Source organism: Chionomys nivalis, chromosome 4 (assembly GCF_950005125.1).
Source record: "Chionomys nivalis chromosome 4, mChiNiv1.1, whole genome shotgun sequence".
NCBI lineage: Eukaryota > Metazoa > Chordata > Mammalia > Rodentia > Cricetidae > Chionomys > Chionomys nivalis.
The window spans coordinates 31764500-31782892 of NC_080089.1; the positions used below are offsets into that span (position 1 = coordinate 31764500).

General features: G+C 38.9%; 1 protein-coding gene across 4 annotated transcripts in view; it reads left to right on the top strand.

Annotated features, from left to right (window-relative positions):
• Arhgap32 (Rho GTPase activating protein 32) overlaps window positions 1-18393 on the top strand; it is a 227892-nt gene that overhangs the window by 189550 nt on the left and 19949 nt on the right. For all 4 annotated transcript variants that reach the window (XM_057766589.1, XM_057766587.1, XM_057766588.1 and 1 more), the window contains one exon: window positions 9020-9169. In XM_057766589.1, the coding sequence (XP_057622572.1) occupies window positions 9020-9169 (150 nt within the window). The remainder of the gene's footprint in view (window positions 1-9019; window positions 9170-18393) is intronic.

Below are 18393 nucleotides of genomic sequence, written 5' to 3' on the forward strand. Positions count from 1 at the left end.
AGGGTAGATAATAAGAGCGGTATCTAACGTCATGACATTTTTCCAAGGAACATAGCTTTCAAAAATTTCATGTTGTAACTTTGTGTGTTTTGTATCCTCTGTGAAGGACGGCCGCCTGATGCTTCTTTGGTGTCAAATATCCATATATGTTAGGAATGCCGTGTTAGTGCTTTGTGGTATGGGGAAACTGGTTGCCTTTTTCTGCTTAGCTCTTTCTGTGTGAGCTGTTCTTCTTTCTTTATCACTGGAAGATGTTCTGTCTGTCTGGTGCACCACCACTGCCTGGCGAAAGATTCTCTTTTTAAATTCACTGCAGACCTGTTTTCCAGAACCTTTAATGTCATTGATTTGCTTTCAAGTCAGCTTTGCCTTTGAAATGGCTCCTGATTTCCCTCATCAGCAAACGAGAGCCTATTATATAACTGTCAATAGAGTTCTGTCACTTGCACCCTCCCCCTTTCTGTCTCTGTCTCTTTCTCTCCAACAGAGAGTTATTACTGCCAGTGTGCCATTTTAAATCCAGCCTGCAGGACTTGGCAGGCATTCCTAGGATACCTGGTTTCCTCCCTTTGAGGTTGGAATGTCATCATTACTGTGAGCCGCGCACGCTCTAGTGTTTTCTCTCTGGCAGCCTCCTGCAGCTGTCACCTGCATCAGTAACAGAATTATGTTTTCTCTTACTTTCAAAATTATTAATGATATCTCGAGCAAGAGTGATTCTGTACTTTTTTTTGTTCCACAATAACATCAAGAACATTTAAAAAGCTGAAGCTCAGCTTACCTAAAGAATTTTTGAATATTTTGGGGAATCAGTGTGAAATCCAAAGCTGGACAACTGTTGTATTCCTGACTTCAAAAATAGGAGCTAATTACAGAAGACGTTAAGAGTTTTGACATTTGAGCACCACTCTGCAGAAGCCCAGAATTCTGTAGGTAAAATTTACTGTATTTTTTTTCTTTTGCTATAGTCACTATCTTCTTGAAACCTAGGGCCAAAGTTAATCTTTATAATGTATATGCAATTGGCTAACAAAAATGATAACATAAATGTCATTTAGTGGTTGTCTAAGTACTTGGAAGCAAAGTAAGTCAAAATAATTAATAGAATATAATATAGTATAATCAGTTTTATCCCTAAGTCCTAGAAAGGAATGTATGTTATATAAATTAGTTATATAAAGATCCTTGCTTTAATTTTAAACATCCGTAAATAATTAAAAAGAACTAAACTCTGTATACTAGACATTAAACAATAACCTTAATAATGACTTTTTAATATTAAGTTCTTATGCTACCCTTTCCTCAGAAGACTTAGGAAACCCTCCCCCTTTAAAACGGAGCTTTCTAATTAAGTTTTAGATAATGCTCTTGATAAATTATTTAAACCATATTTTACATAGACTTGAGGTTTTCTATGCTGTTTGACTGTTTTCCCAAAGAATTTTATGTTTGGGGGTATTTTTATTGAAATCTAGATTTGTGCTGCCTAGTGAAACATTTTATTATACCACTGAACTAAGATCTTACACCGATTTCCCTGTTTGTAATCTAACAAAACTCGTTGTCAAAAACGTATCCTTGTACTCTTGGCCCAGTAGTTTTTCACTAGCCTAGTCAACAAAGGGCTTATCTTATCAGACCAGGGATTGAACATACTTAATCTGAAGTGCTTAGAACTCAAAACGTTTTATATCAAAATGATGTCACAGATGAAAAGTTGTACACCGTATCTCATGTAACAAATTGTAGTCAAAATGTGGATACAAAGTACCATTACATACAATTGCCCATAGACTATATGTAAGTCATGCATGAAATATAAATGAATTTTATTTAGGCTTGGTCCCCTCTGATCTTTTTCCATAGATACATGGAGAGATATATATTCATGTAGATAGATAGATAGATAGATAGATAGATAGATAGATAGATAGATAGATAGATAGTAGATAGATTTGTCTGACTCTGAAAATATCTGAAATCTAAAGCCTTTCTGCTACCAAGCATTTTAAGTAAGTGGTACTTACTCTGCATTTCTCTTATTATTGAGAAGCTATAAAAGCTTTAAATTTCTAGAGCATTGGCTCTGATGTGTTTTAAAATATTCAGATATTACTGAGGAGGCTTGAAATATGTGTGCTAGGTTATCTTGATAATTTATTGCTGGATATGTAGAAAAGAAAGGCATAAATGGAAGTGTTCCCATAACCCTTGACATAGCAGATAATGGGAGGTAATCATTTTATTTAATATTTCTGTTTGGATTAAGAGTGTAATAGTGATTAGATATTCATTTAGAATGCAATATTAATACAAACTGAAATTAAATTCATTAATATCTCTAAGGTCCTGACAGCTGCCTCATGTTTAGAAGTTGTTGCCTAGGCTGTTACACTTGGATCCCTCTTTCTTTACTAGAAAAACCAGTCTTCATGTTTATTTTCACTTCTGATATTTATTCCAGTTCTTCAGAAGAACTTTTCATGGCTTGCAACTTCAGTTGTTAAATTCTGACCCCTCCTCAACAAATCTCTTTACCTAAAACAGATATGAAAAGTCATACAAGACTTTCAGAGGGGGGTTGAATTTAATTCACCTCTTTCAAAATTTAAAATAAAATAAAAAACAAGACAACTAAAAGATAACCTTAGTAGATACAGAACATCACATGATAAAGGTCATCACCAGTTTATTTTATACTTTTATTCAATTAGGGACAGGGAAGCTCTTTACATTTGTTTTCTTCCCAAAAGACCCAAAGTTATTTTTAATGGTGAAATACAAGAAACAATCAAATTAAATCTGGGAACAACATAGACATTTAAAAACATTATTTCTTTTGTTTTTTGAGATTATAGTATATCATTTTCCCCTTTCCTCCTTCCAAGCCCTCCCACGTACCCCTCCTTGCACTCTTTCAAATTCGTGGTCTGTTTTTATCTGTCTGTCTGTCTGTCTGTCTGTCTGTCTGTCTGTCTGTCAGTCTGTCTGTCTGCTATGTATACAATATTCTATCTACTCTTCAGTGATCCTTGCCTTGGGTGCAGGAGTTTGTATTGGAGATGTATCTGTAGGGACTGATTCCCACAGCTCTGTATTTTGTTTGTGGTTTTCTATAATGGTTGTGATCTATTACAAAGAAAAGTTTCCCCAATAAGGGGTTAAGACTAGGCTCATCTGGGATTATAAGGATAAACATTTAGAATGTAGGTATGGATTATGCTGGTTTAGTAAAGTAGCAGTTGTAGATTCTTCTCTAATATCCAGGACTTCACTATCCCTGGTTAGATGGCTGGATTCCTAGTAACAGGCATGTCTTAAGTCCAATTAGAGACTTTTGTTTACTGCCAGGGTATGCATGCCATTACTGTACCCTTAGGGTTATTGTGCCATGCTGGTGGTTATTGTGGTTCATAGGCATCATAGCTGGGTAGAGCTGCCGGTTGCCTCCTTCCTTTGGAAGCTTGCATGATGCCTTCTGGTCCCATGAAATTTAGTCTTCTTGACGAAGCATTCATGTCAATTCCAGCTCAGAGGTCTCTGGGTCCTGTGAATGAAGCACATAATATCTTTGGCAACAGGACTTATGTTCTACCTCTGGAGAGCAACCAAGAGCAACAACTGCAGTACATATTTTGGAAGTCTATTGAACAACCCTGACCAACAATTCAAAAGAGGGCTTCCCTTGCCAGGTGCTTATATTTTTATTAGATATTTTTGGCTTTCAGAGGGAGCATTGTCAGCCCAAATGAGAGAATTTTATTTAAACTATATATGTATGTTTATATACAAGCATACAGGTATTATCTTTTTAGGTATATGATAGTACCTACTAAAATTTTTTAGGTAGATACTAAATAGTATCCTCTTTATAATTTTTTCATACATCCTTACTGTTATTTTACCCTTCTTTCTCTTTCTTGTATTTAAGATAAACATTTCTTAAAAGATCCAATTAAACAAGACAGAAACAAAGGACTGGAACGGGAGAATTAAATTTAGATTATTTATATGTCAGTCTAGAAAGGGCTATAGTCACATTTATTTTTTTTTATTTTTTTTAAAGATTTATTTATTTATTATGTATACAACATTCTGCCTCAATGTATGCCAGAAGGCCAGAAGAGGGTGCCAGATATCAGTACAGATGGTTGTGAGCCACCATGTGGTTGCTGGGAATTGAACTCAGGACCTCTGGAAGAGCAGCCAGTGCTCTTAACCTCTGAGCCATCTCTCCAGCCCTATAGTCACATTTATTATAATAACCTATAGAGCTGGACCTATAGAGTTAACTTGATGGGTAAAGCTACTACTGTTCTTGCAGAGGGCTTGAGTTTGACACCCTCCACCCTCTCCCCCAACCCTAATTTCTAATCCAGTGTGATTAACCTTTATCACCATGAATAGGTATTATTTTAGGCTTTAGGCTGGGATGTAAATATTCAAGAAGTAAATCTACCACTCTCTTACTCCTGTATATCAGTAATGGTTCTGGAATTTAACAGGAGCAAAATGGGTGCACAGTAGATGCAAAAAGGATGTGCACACAGGCAGTTTCCCTGCACCCTTAAGTACAAATGGGACCTAGAATTCCTAGTGACATCCTCTGCTCTTAATTTTTATTGCAGCTTTAATCAGTTAGACTTTGTGTCACTGTTTTAGAAATGAACAAATGTGCACACTCTTTATCCCAACAGGAAAGAAAGCCATGTTAGCAAACCAAGAAGCAGGATTAGAACAGCCTAATGCTCTGTAAAGACCAGTTAAACGTGGGATAATCTCTGAATAATGGGTTTATTGTATTGAGAGTTTGTTTAAAGGATCATAATTGTAAATTTATCTCATCATCAGTTAGTTATGATTTCCATGTGTAATTAATTCCCACTGATGATTCTAGGTATGATGTTTCCAAGTAATAAGGAAAAAAACGAATATTTGTCCCTTTCTGCTGTTAAGTTTATTTGAACACATGCAAATATGCATAACCAAAATAAATCTTCTGCCCCTTTCTGATTGGAGACGAAGGAGAAATGAGTAGATGGGGAGGGGGTTTGATGGAAATAGGAGGAACAGGAGGAGAGGAAGATGAAGAAACTGTGGTATATATATATATATATATATATATATATATATATATAATAAGCGGAAAATATTAATAAAAATGAAATTAAAAAATAATCTTAGAGTGTTATAGGAAGGCTGCTTGTTCATTCCAGCCACCCAGAACCACATAGAAACTGTATTAATTGAATCACTGCTTGGCTTATTAGCTCTAACTTATTATTAGCTAACTCTTACATCTTAATTTAACCCATTTCTAGTAATCTGTGTATCACCATGTGGCTATGGCTTACTGGCAAGATTCCGACCTGTGTCTTTCTCTGGCCGGGCTCCATGACTTCTCCCTACTCTGCCTTTCTTCTCCCAGCATTCAGTTTTCTTTTCCCCGCCTAGCTCGATTCTTTTGTCCTATCACAGGCCAAGACAGTTTCTTTCTTTTTTTTTTTTTAATTTATTTATTTATTAAAGATTTCTGCCTTCTCCCCGCCACCACCTCCCATTTCCCTCCCCCTCCCCCATCAAGTCCTCCTCCCTCATCATCCCTAAAAGTAATCCGGGTTCCCTGCCCTGTGGGAAGTCCAAGGACCACCCACCTCCATCCAGGTCTAGTAAGGTGAGCATCCAAACTGCCTAGGCTCCCACAAAGCCAGTACGTGCAGTAGGATCAAAAACCCATTGCCATTGTTTCTTTATTCATTAACCAGTAAGAGCACACATAGACAGAAGGACCTCCCATACCATTAGGGACTGGAGAGATGGCTCAGAGCTTAAAAGCACTCTGGCTTCTCTTCTAGAGGACCCCTGTTCAATTCCCAGCTCACAGCTGTCCAGATGGATCCAGTTCCAGAGCATCCATTGCCCCAGGCATGCTTACAGGTATATCTGTACATCCTGGCAAAATACCCATACACATACACATAAAATAAATAAATCTTTTTTAAAAAAGAGATCTACTTTTAAAATATAAATCTTAAAAAGACTCTTTATATATATATATATATATATTCATGTATATGTTGTGAATTTGTTAGTGTTTGTGAGAGATATATGAATTCCTAATTGTTTTTTTTTTTTTTTTTTCCTTGCTGATTTTTTTTATTAATTAATTAATTTAATTATTAAAGATTTCTGCCTCTTCCCCGCCACCACCTCCCGTTCCCTCCCCCTCCCCCAATCAAGTCTTCCTTCCTCCTCAGCCCAAAGAGCAAGCAGGTTTCTCTTCATATATATATATATTCATGTATATGTTGTGAATTTGTTAGTGTTTGTGAGAGATATATGAATTCCTAATTGTTTTTATATGATAAAAATTTTCTATATCTTTTCAGACTCAGCTTATCTTAGAGATTATACTTAATCAGTAGATAGGCTCTAAAAAAAAATAAAAATGGCTGGATGTGGCAATGCAAGCCTTTAATCCCAGCCCTTGGGAGACAGAGGCAGATGAATCTCTGAATTCAAGGCCAGCCTGGTTTACACAGCAAGTTTCAGCCTAACCAAGGCTACGTAGGGAGTCCTTGTCTCAAAAAACTAACCAAAGGAGCAAAGAAATGCATATCAGTAATTCTGTTTGAGTGTAAAATGATATATTCAGCCAACTCCTTGTTGGTGCACGATTGACTTTCTCATATTGGGTGGCTTTTTAAGTAATCACTTGTTTAAATTGTTCAAGCTAGTCATTGTGTTCCCATGGCATAAAGCCCATACTCTGCTGTGACCTGTCATTTGTAACCACATTGAATACTTGCTGCCCCACTAGCTCTCATGCCTTCTGGCTCTGACACATACTCCTTGGAGCAGTTCTCCCTGACCATCCTGTCTCCTGGGTTTCTTTGCTCCCAAGTTTCCTTATTAACCACTAAAACATCTGGCTTTCTCTTGCTCTCTTCATTTAAGTAGTATACAGTTGACTTACCATCTTGTGCCTCGTTGTCCTCATCTAAAATTGGAGATAAAGGCTGACTGTATGGCTCAGTGTAAAAGCACTTATCTCACAAGCCTGTTAACCAAATATGTCCAAAATGCCTGAACTCTGGAATCCCAGTATTCCTACAGACTGAGACTGGAGAATCACCTGCAATCTCATGGATGATCTAGCCTGGAATATACAATATGGCAACAACAATAAGAGAGACCCTGCCTCAGCAAGTAGGGGACTCCCAAAAGTTGTCTTTTGTCTTCCACATGCTTTGTACACACATGTACACACAATAGTAAATATGAATTAATCAAATTACTAGCAGCTAGGGGGAAATATACAGTAGCCTATTATTATAGTTTGTGTCACAGACTCTGAAATTAACCAATATACTGTAAATATCTCACCACATACTGGTGAAATTAAGAGCATGACACTTATTTTACAGCAAAGAACTTTAGACAGGAAAGTTTTTTAATTTTTGCAGGTTTAACACATTAAAGGTAGCACCAAAATTATATTGATTCTAGGTAAAAAAAAAAATGTTTTGAGTGAAGGCTTACTGTGTATCACTGGCTGGTCTGGAACTGTTTAGACAAGGTTGGCCTCAAAGTCATTGATCCACCTGCCTCTGCCCCCTGAGTGCTGGAATTAAAGGTGTGTACATCACGACTGACTTCTGAGTAAATTTTAAATATTTGATGACTAAAACAGATTGTTCCATTGAACTTGTAGAGGGACTGTTTGCTCCAGTTTATCCAGAACTTTTCCTGAGCATAACAAAGAAAGTGTCTCAAGAAAGCTTAGCTAGGATACTTGCAGTCTGTGAGAAAGATGCTTCCATCTGCAGATAGTGTTTCCCATGAGGTGAAGTCTGACCTGGTCTAGAGTGGTCCATCTGGGTCCTGAGTTGCTGTAGGTGCACAGAGTTCCCTCAGTTGTCTTCATCTGCTCTGAATATTTGGATTTGCTGAAGAATCCGGAGAAAGATGAATCAGACTCCAGTAATTGTGTGTACAGAGTAAGGAATTAAAACCTTGGCAAAATGCCTTTCGTCCAGCTCCTGATCTCTGAGCTTCTGGTGTTGGTTTGCTGTGTGCTGTCTTTTAGAGTAACTCACCCTGAAGGGTGCAATTCTTAGCAAACATCACTATTCTAGGGATTTGTTTTCAGTGCTTTCACTGTTGTCTTTCTCATGTATTAATCAATGGAAATGTTTTCTCCAGATACTATTTTTTTTATTTATTGTCTTGATCTTCAAACAAGTTAAGTTGATGTATTTAGGTAATGTGGTATTTTATTGCCATTAGGTTGATCACCGTGTTTTATGCCATCACAGGATGTGCCTCTTGGTGGAAGAAGAGGGAAGACAGTTTCTTTCTCCTGTTGTATCCCATGAATTACAAATGCTGTGGAAATGTCTTACCATTAAGAGAAATATTTTATCCAGGCGTGAAATTCAGGTCTATCTCAACTAGTTGGGAAATTAAGGCATGAAAATCTTAAGTGCAAAGCCTGGTTACAAAACAGTTAAAAGCTGTCCACACAACTTACCATCTCAGCATAAAAAGTGTAAAGGCTGAGGATAGCTTAGTGGCAGGACATTTGATGAGCATACACAGGTCCTGGGCTTACTCTCCAATACATAAAAAGAAAAAAGAAAAGAACATTTCCAGACAACTGGATGGGAACTACCTTTATTCTCTGCCAGGCCTTTCTTACTATGAAGATATCCAAAACAAGACACTGGATCTGAACTCAGTTCCTTCTTCATGCTCTGAGATGGTGACTGGTTTGCCAGGCGAGCTTGATTTAAAAGTCACAGACTACAGTGCATGTAATTGCTTACAGTCCCATCAAATAGGATCACAGTCTAGGGAGAACAAAGTGCATCAACAGTTAGACAACTGCCTGCAGTTATAAAGTATGTTTATAGCAGGTTATCTTGAAGGTAGACTATCAAGGTTAGTTTCTTCTTGTGCTAACTGAATTGTAATCCTTGCCACAACTAAGATATTCTTTTTGTTTTTGTTTTTTTAGTGTCCAAAAAGCACGGCAAGCTCATTACTTTCCTACGAACATTCATGAAGTCTCGCCCAACAAAACAGAAGCTAAAGCAGCGGGGAATCTTGAAGGAGAGAGTGTTTGGTTGTGACCTGGGGGAGCACCTTCTGAATTCTGGGTTTGAAGGTAATATTCAGCTTTATGAGCTTATGTTGTTCCTGACATGTTTGTATTGGTTTCTGTCACCAGTCACAGGGCAGATGTGGTGACCAGTGTGCCGTGGTTCAAGTTTAGCAGCTGGTGCTGGGGCTCACCTCCATTCTGGGTGGAGCTGAGAGTCTTAGGAAGTGCTTTGCCAGAAGTGTTCTGATCGGATAGAGTTGGCAGCATACAAAGGGCATTGTTACCTTGTGGACTTTGTCACATCTGTCCAGGTTACTTCTTCAGCCAGCTTCCCTGTTCATGTCCTCAAACATTTGTTTCCAATGACGGGTGTTGTTTCTTGATACTGTAAAATCCTAAAACAAGTCTCCTAGATTTTATACCTAAAATGTACATTCCTTTCTCCTTAAATTCTGAATGAATAATTTAGTGGTTGATGAATTGTAGGAGGGAGGGAAAGGAGTTTGAAGTTTTGAGGGCTGAAGTTTTAATTAGAACAGAAATGTGTTTTTTAATATCCAGATTATATTTCATTTAATAAGTGTGTAAAATTTGAGACTTTGTCTATATTGTTTGCAGTCTATATCTGCAGTTATACCATGATATATATTTTATACACACATAGACTATTTAAAGTCTAAAAGAATTAAGTGTATACTTTAAATTATAAAACAACTAGAACAATCAGGAAGAAAAATATTCATATTTTTATATATAACTGTGAGAGAAGATGAGAAATATATATAAAATAAAAAGATCTACCTATGTATTACATATAATTGTTTTTCCTTACATTCACTCTGCTTTATTTAGACTTTATAAATAAATTACAACTGTAAGCTATAGTAGTGTGCCGCATAGTGCTGTATTGGGCAGTGATAAATTGTATATATGACAGTAGTCCTGTAAGGCTGCAGTGTAGCTGAAAAATTCCTGTCACCTAGTGAGATTGTAGGCTTCCAAAAACTTAGTGCAGGTTGGAGATCCCAGGGCTTGAGTTTAGTTTCCAGAATAATTGCCTCTCAGCAAAATGTCTTGGCCAGCACAGCACTGAGTATTTATGTCAAATTGGCACTGGTCATTGTATAAAAGTATAAACTGTAAAATTATAATGACATACCTAATTTTTTATGTTTTTCAAGACAAAGTCTTTCTATGTAGCCCAGATTGCAGTCATATGTAGTCCAGAATGGCCATGAAGATCCCCCTGCCTTTGCTCCTGAGTGCTGGGATTATATGTGTGACATAGCAGACCTGTGTACATAGTTCCTGATAATGATAATGAATGATAATATTACTATTTTATGTGATAACTGTACTATTTAAAATAAGCACATTTTCCTTATAGAAAATGTTTCATTGTGATAGTTTTACACATTATGAATTACACTTGTTATTTTAGAGTGCATTGCTTCTATTTAAAAGTTACTCTGGAACTATATGGTATGCTGTGATGGCAGCAGCCTCACACATTTTACATTTACTGTGTCTCTTGACTGGATTATTTTCTCATGTATTTGATTTAATCTCATTTTGTGTTTTTCATTGTGGTCCCTAAGTTTATAAAAGCAACCATTAATGTTGTCAGGAAGAGGCCACATTGCTTACCCTGGACACGGTGTTAAGCATGATTAGGAACTATGCAGGTAGAAGGCAGTCAGTGATGACTGGTCCCTCCTGTCAGGCACACTTGTTCTGTCATAGCTCTGATCATAAAGAAAGACATGCTGGTGACTGTTAAGAGTTCTGTTTTATTAGAGACCCAAAACTGATCAAAGTACTGAAAACAAGTAACTATTGGATGCTCAGTTTTAAATGGGAAATCTGCAGAACTCCTCCAATGCTCAGGGAGCATCACTGACTAGGAGGCAGAAAGAATGCAGGAAACAGAGGATCCGAAGGAGTGCCCTGACACAGTCCCCTCTGGACATGTCATAGCTAACATTCTGTCTGAATGGAAGGGATCTCTTAAGGCCCCATCCCTCTGGGTAGTTGCTGGAGAGGGAGTGTCATACTCTTCAGTGGTGTATACACTGGTGAGTTACCGTTGCTCAAATAAAGCACTACCATCCATGCTATCCTAGTGGGCTACAAGCACACACACTCACCCACGTGCAGGAAAGTAGTAAGAGAGTGGCTGAGAAGAAGGGATTTAGTAAAAGAAAGTGGAGAGAATATGAAGAAAGTAAAGTGGGGGGTATAAATTATGAAAGAATAAAGAAATATTTTAAAGAACACTTTGCATTATTAGGGGCAAGGAGACTAACAGAAATTGACAGTCTGGGGCTAGGGAGATGACCAAGTTAATTGCTGACTTGTCTTAGGCTCATGAAGTTCTGATCAAACTGAAATACTCTCACTACCAGAACCTTGCTTGGGCATCACCAAAGCATGCTATAAATGGCATCTAGAAGAGTCTTTCTGCTTCAGAAGATTTGCCAAGGGTGGGAAGGTTGTGAAAATCAGCATGGCTGAGGTGGAGCTGGCAAACGCCTTAACCCTAGGTGTGGGTGAGGGCGATACTCAGTCACGGGATGTTCTTGAGGAATGGATGACTGTGGAGTAACTGGAACTGCATCAAAAGTGCACAGTTGAAGAAGCAGCAAGAGTAAAGGAAGCTGTGGGAGAAAAAGAGCCACCCAAATTCATGATGGGGCTTTTGCAGCAGCTTTCCTAGGCCTCAGCAAGCTCAGTTTACACCAGTGCCAAAGGCTGTCTGTAAGGGCTGTGTGATGGGGCTGTGTGATGCTCTTATTGGCAGATCTGTGGTAGAAGAGAAGTAGGTCAAGCTGCCTGCTGTGGATACCCGGAGATGGACAGCTCACTAGGAACAACTGTGGCAGGGCTTCAGAGTGACCCCAGAAAGCACTGTCGGCTTCCAGTAGGACAAGATGGGGAAGTGGAGACTATGGTACTGAAGATTCTGACCCTGAGTTAGACTGGGTTAGATGTTTATGTCTTTATTTCTAAGAAGAAAGCTGAAAAAAGTAAAATAATTTAAAAAGTTTGGAGGTTAAGGAAGAACACTATAGTGAATTATGGGTTTAGCAGTGATTACAAAATAGTCAAAATGTAAAAAAACTTATAAAATAAACAGTTATAGTAGCTAAGATTAATTTATTAAAGAAAAATATTTTTATGAGCTTAGTGCACCCCGTGCAACAGCTTTCTAGTCAGAGGTGCATAGCATGCCTGGGCCTAGGTACTGACTCAGCCAACACGTTTTCAAGTCCTGAAATCCCCATTTAGTAAGTGCACTCAAAAGGTGCGTGGCATTTTTTATTTTATACTAAACTTTTCTCTACAATTGTCATGTTTAAATATGTTCACAGATACAAATATTTACCCATTGGGCCATGATTAACCACAGTATTCAGAACAGTAATGTGCTGCCCCGGTTTGTGCCCTTGGAGCAGTTTACAGGATTATACAAGCTGGATGTAAAGTAACCACATGGTTAGGCGTGTGAATACACACTCTGATGTTGGCACAGTGAAATCCAAGGATGTTTGCCTGAGCATATGTCCCGGTCCTTAAACAAAGCATGACTTCAGGGTCTTTACCAGAAACATGGATATTTGTCACACATTTTTTTCTGAGAAGCTTATATCAGAATAATATTTTGCTGAGCGATTCATTCTCTGAGTTGTATTCCTAGTGAGTGATCATATTTACAGAGATAATCCTGTTACACTTTCTACTTTTCAGCACCTCCATGTTGGAGCAAATCACAAACCCCACCTGTTTCTCTTACATGGTGTTGTAAAAAATCATGTAGGAGCCTGACAAACCAGTTTTCTGTTTATTCTTTATTTTCTTGTCCCTAGTGCCCAGGTTCTCTCAGGATGATTTCACAGAGCTTAATGTCTCATAGTTTGGCAAATGTGAGCTCACTAAAGATTACAGATACTTATAAGACTGGCTCTTTAAAAATATGCCAACAGAATTTTCTGTGCAGATGTTCTACTGATTTTATCATTTACTTGAATATCCTTAACCTTAGAGTCAGGTTATTTTCTTGTTTTTATGTCTCTTACCATTGTACATGCTTGCTGGGTGGGATCATTAATAAGAGTCAGTCTTCACCAGGGTGTTCCATGCCTGACCTTCCAGCATCAGCTCAGACCTAGAAGTTTTGGCCCGCCCTCCCTCCCTCCCTCCCTCCCTCCCTCCCTCCCTCCCTCCCTCCCTCCCTCCCTCTCTCTCCTTCCCTCCCTTCCTTCCTCAGTTAGTGGATCCCTTTCTCTATCCCTCTGTCTTTTCATAATTAGTGGAAAACAGCTGCCAACATAACATTTGGTGTTGACAATTAGAAGGTTTTACACAATGTTTATAAATTCTGTGATTATAAAGTCTGGAAGGTGGAACATAGTTTTCGAGTATCTAAGTTTTTTTTTACATGAAGGCTTCTTTTATTTATTGTACATTTTTAAAATGGGATTTCCTTAAAACTTTGAAAGGAAATTGCTAATAAGAATAGTGAGAACTTTGTAGGAAATAGGTAAAATTATTTTGATCTGAAACAAAAGTATTAGTACTGGAGATGTAGCCCATTTATGGGCTTTCCCAGTAGGCAGAGCCCCGAGTTTCGTCCCTCATACTTTGTAAAGCAGCGTGGTAGAGTGCATCTTTAGTCCCGGTCCTTGGGAGACAAAGTCAAGGAGATCAGAAGTTCAAAGTCATCCTTGGTTACAAGATGAATTCTAGGCCAGCCTTGGCTTCATGAGACCCTGTGACAAATAAGAAAAGAAAAAAAATACATGAAAAGTATTTTAAAATCTAAAGGGAGGAAACTCTACACATTACTGTTTTTGAAGTTATTTGTCTCTTTGAGCAAAGGCCCTTACTTTTAAACTACTGTACATAGATGAGGGTTTTATGACATAGTGCTGAGGTGGGGGAGACAGATGAAATCACTCCGAGTCCAGTCCTTTGTGTCGGTATAGTCTCCTCACTGGGAATCATGCTTGTTCTGAGTGCACGGTAGTGCTGTGGCAGTGCCACAGAGCCGTCTCCCTGAAAGTCAACTGTGCATTGCATCCTTGCCCATAGTGCCTGCATGGCATCCACAGGTAAAATCGATCTAATAAGTATCGATTGGGCAGTGTGAGAGAAAGAGACCAGTCATAAAACCAAATGTCATGTGAAAACAAGGGTCGGTTTCTGTTGTCTCATCCTACTACTTTTAGCAGTAATTCTAAACTTCCTGAATTCCAACTCAAATGTTTTCTTATTCTCTTATTGTAAGATCATAGCCAAAACTGAAAGTGTTAAAGCAAACCAGAATTGTATTTAGAATATTTATGAATAGTTCGTGAAGTGATCTTATTTTGGAGGGGTCACTTTGAAGGTTTCTATAGTTATAGTCCAGCTAGGTCATTGTTTTATATGAAGTTGGCTGGTTTGGTAGAGGTTGTTTGGGAGGGGGGTAGCTAAAAAGTTTTCCTGCTTCTTTGGGAGATTATGAACATATTTACTATCACATGATATAAGTGTCTAGTAAAAGTTACCTGTGCTTTTTGGCAGCTTATTTTTGTAAAAATCAAATAATGTATAAATAAAGAAGAAATAATTAATACATAAATGAAAAATAAAATCCTCTCCTGAAAGGATTTCTTCCAAGGCCAATCCTTATGTACATGGGTGACCTAGCATGCTTAGTAAGAAGCTGTGTGTGTGTGTGTGCGCGCGCGCGCGCACATGCACGCGCTCACACACTCGCTCGCATGCACATGTGCTGGTACATACATGTGACTGCTAAATACAGAGGTAAGTGTTGGATCTATTTCTCATTTGTCGCCACCTTGGTTTTTGGAACAGTATCTTTGCTGACCAGCCAGCTGTTAAGTCCCAGGGTCCCCATCTCCTCCCTAGCATTAGGGTCACAATGTGGACCATTGCACCCAAATTTTACGCAGTTGTTGGGGACGAAGCTCAAATCCTTGTGCTTGTATAGTAAACACTTTCACCAGTGAGCCACATCCTCAGCCCTATGAAAAGCTTCTTTAACAAAGAACAAGGAGCTGGGGTTGAGGGGAGGTTTGTGGCTCACTGAGTAAAAGCACAGCTGTGAGGAGCCAGGACCCACATGGAAACTAGATGAGTAACATGAGCATCTGGAACCCAAGCGTGGGAGATGGGAGGTGGCGACAGGAGTGTCCCTAGAGTTTGTAGTTTGGCATGGGCAGTAGCAAAACAATAAGAATGTACAAACACACACTCAGGTGTGTATGTACACATGCACATTAATACTTCCATTTCCCTTTATAAAGTGTTCACATTCATTATTCCAGTAATCTGTAAATATATTTGCTTTGGAATAGGTTACAAATTTGTAACCCTAAATTTTACTCCATTTCTATTGGAAATGGGACCTAAGCTTAAAAGATGACTTTATATTTAGCACACCAGATTGATTATTTCTTTTTTGGAGGGAGGGGTGGTTTTTCAAGACAGGGTTTCTCTGTGTAACAGCTCTGGCTGTCCTGGAACTCACTCTGTAAACCAGGCTTGTAGTAGGAGGCCACTTGTTTGTTTCCCAACCACCCAGCAGCTCAGACCCAAAATAACCACACAGAAACTGTATTAATTAAATCACTGCTTAGCCTATTAGCTCTGACTTTTTATTGGCTAGCTTTACATCTTAATTTAACCCATTTCCATTATTTTATATTTCAACACAAGGTTCATGGCCTACCTGTAAGGTTCCGACATGTCTGTCTCCGGTAGTGGCTCCATGGCTTCTTCCATTCTCCCAGCATTCAGTTTTGTTTTCCCTGCCTAGCTTTACCCTGCCCTATCATCAGGCCAAGGCAGTTTCTTTATTCACCAGTGGTATTCACAACATACAGAGGGGAATCCCACATTAGGTGACCTCGAACTCACAGAGATCCTCCTGCCTCAGCCTCTCGAGTGCTGAGATAATAGGTGTACATTACCGCCACTACTACCTGGCTCAGATTGGTTATTTCTAAGAAACACCCAGAAGCTTCAAAAGTTCTCTATAGTTTTCTTCTCTGATACATAAGCATCTCTTTTTGTTACTAAAGTTCCTGAATGTCTTAGAGATAAAAGTACACAACTGAAAATGAATATAACTCTGTATGAAACCAAAGCGTTCCTTGCCCCCCTCCCCTTAAGTAACTGGCTCTCAGAGCACAAGTGAGTTAATCGCTTGCTGATTTTGTAGTCATATCAGGATGGCACTCCTGAGTGCTGAATGCCCAAAGATGGAGGAAGCTTGTTTTGGTTTTTCACCTTGAAGAGTTTACAGTTGTGAGCTGTATAATCAGGAGACATTTGGAAATGATCTGTCCAGTAACCACATAAGCAGAGTGCTGCAGCTTCCTTGACTTTGGTTCTTTGGGGAAGCTTAAGAGTGACCACTGAAGTTCTGGTAGAATTCTGCATTGAAACCATCTGGTCCTGGGCTTTTTTTGGAAGGGAGATTTTTGATAACTGTTTCTAATTCTTCGCGACTAACAGGTCTATTTAGATCGTTCACCTGGTCTTGGTTTAGGTTTGGTATATGGTACTTATCTAAAAAAGTGTCCATTTCTTTTGCATTTTCCAGTTTTGTGGCATACAGGCTTTTGTAGTAAGATCTAATGATTCTCTGAATTTCCTCTGTGTCTGTGGTTATGTCCCCCTTTTCATTTCTGATCTTATTTATTTGCGTGTTCTCTCTCTGTCGTTTAATTAGTTTGGATAGGGGTTTGTCAATCTTGTTGAAGAAAGTATGGAATATATACATATTAGAGTACTACTCAGCAGTAAAAAACAATGACTTCTTGAATTTGCATACAAATGGACGGAAATTGAAAACACTATCCTGAGTGAGGTAAGCCAGACCCAAAAAGAGGAACATGGGATGTACTCACTCATATTTGGTTTCTAGCCATAAATAAAGGACATTAAGACTATAATTCGTGATTCTAGAGAAGCTAAATAAGAAGGTGAACCCAAAGAAAAACATATAAGCATCCCCCTGAATATTAACCTTCATCAGGCGATGAAAGAAGACAGAGACAGAGACCAACATTGGAGCACTGGACTGAAGTCTCACGATCCAAAGGAGGAGCAGAAGGAGAGTGAGCACGAGCAAGGAACTCAGGACTGCGAGGGGTGCACCCACACACTGAGGCAATGGGGATGTTCTATCGGGAACTCACCAAGGCCAGCTGGCCGGGGTCTGAAAAAGCATGGGACAAAACCGGTCTCGCTGAACATAATGGACAATGAGGACTACTGAGAACTGAAGAACAATGGCAATGGGTTCTTGATCCTATTGCACGTAATGGCTTTGTGGGAGCCCAGGTAGTTTGGATGCTCACCTTAATAGACCTGGATGGAGGTGGGTGGTCCTTGGACCTCCCACAGGGCAGAGAAACCTGCTTGCTCTTTGGGCTGAGGAGGAAGGAAGACTTGATTGGGGGAGGGGGAGGGAATGGGAGGTGGTGGCGGGGAAGAGGCAGAAATCTTTAATAATTAAATAAATTAATTAATAAAAAAAAAAACACAAAAAAAAAAGAGTGACCACTGAACCTGCTATAACAACAGCATAGAGTTCTCTATGTGGTGAAACTGGTTAAAGAGAGGAGTTCTGTTTTTCTAGAATTATAAAACACAGAAACAAGGTAGTGAGTATAAATTATAAAGGGCCTTATGAACCTGGCAGTATATTGCAGTAATTTAAAATGTTGACTCTGCTTAAACTACTAGTGTTGTAATTTAATTTCCATCAGTTCCTCCAGGCCTCTGTGAGAACCATCTCGTCCTCACAGAGAACCCCTGTGAGAAGCCCTACATTTGAAGATGTAGTTCGTTGACTATAAAATGAGGGTAATAATAGTACTCTGCCCATACAATTTCTTTGAGAATTAAACAAGTATGCATTGTGGGGTTGGTGAGATGGCTTATCAGGTAAAGCCTGATGACCTGAGTTTGATCCCTGGGATCCACATGATTATGGAAAGAGAGAACCAGTTCCCTCATTGCCCTTTAACTTCCCTTCTGTATATGTCTCATGGTGTGTTTGTGCATGCACATGTTGGAGAGGGAGGGAAGGAGGGAGGGAGGGAGGGAGGGAGAGAGAGGGGGGGAGAGAATGAGAATGTTTTGAAGTGTCTACACTGTAAGGACTAGTCCTTGATATACAAAGCGATCAATGTGATTTGCCACTGCTTTTTTATTTTTAATCACATGGGCTTTCAAATTTTAAATGTGAAATATGATAGCTGATAGAATTT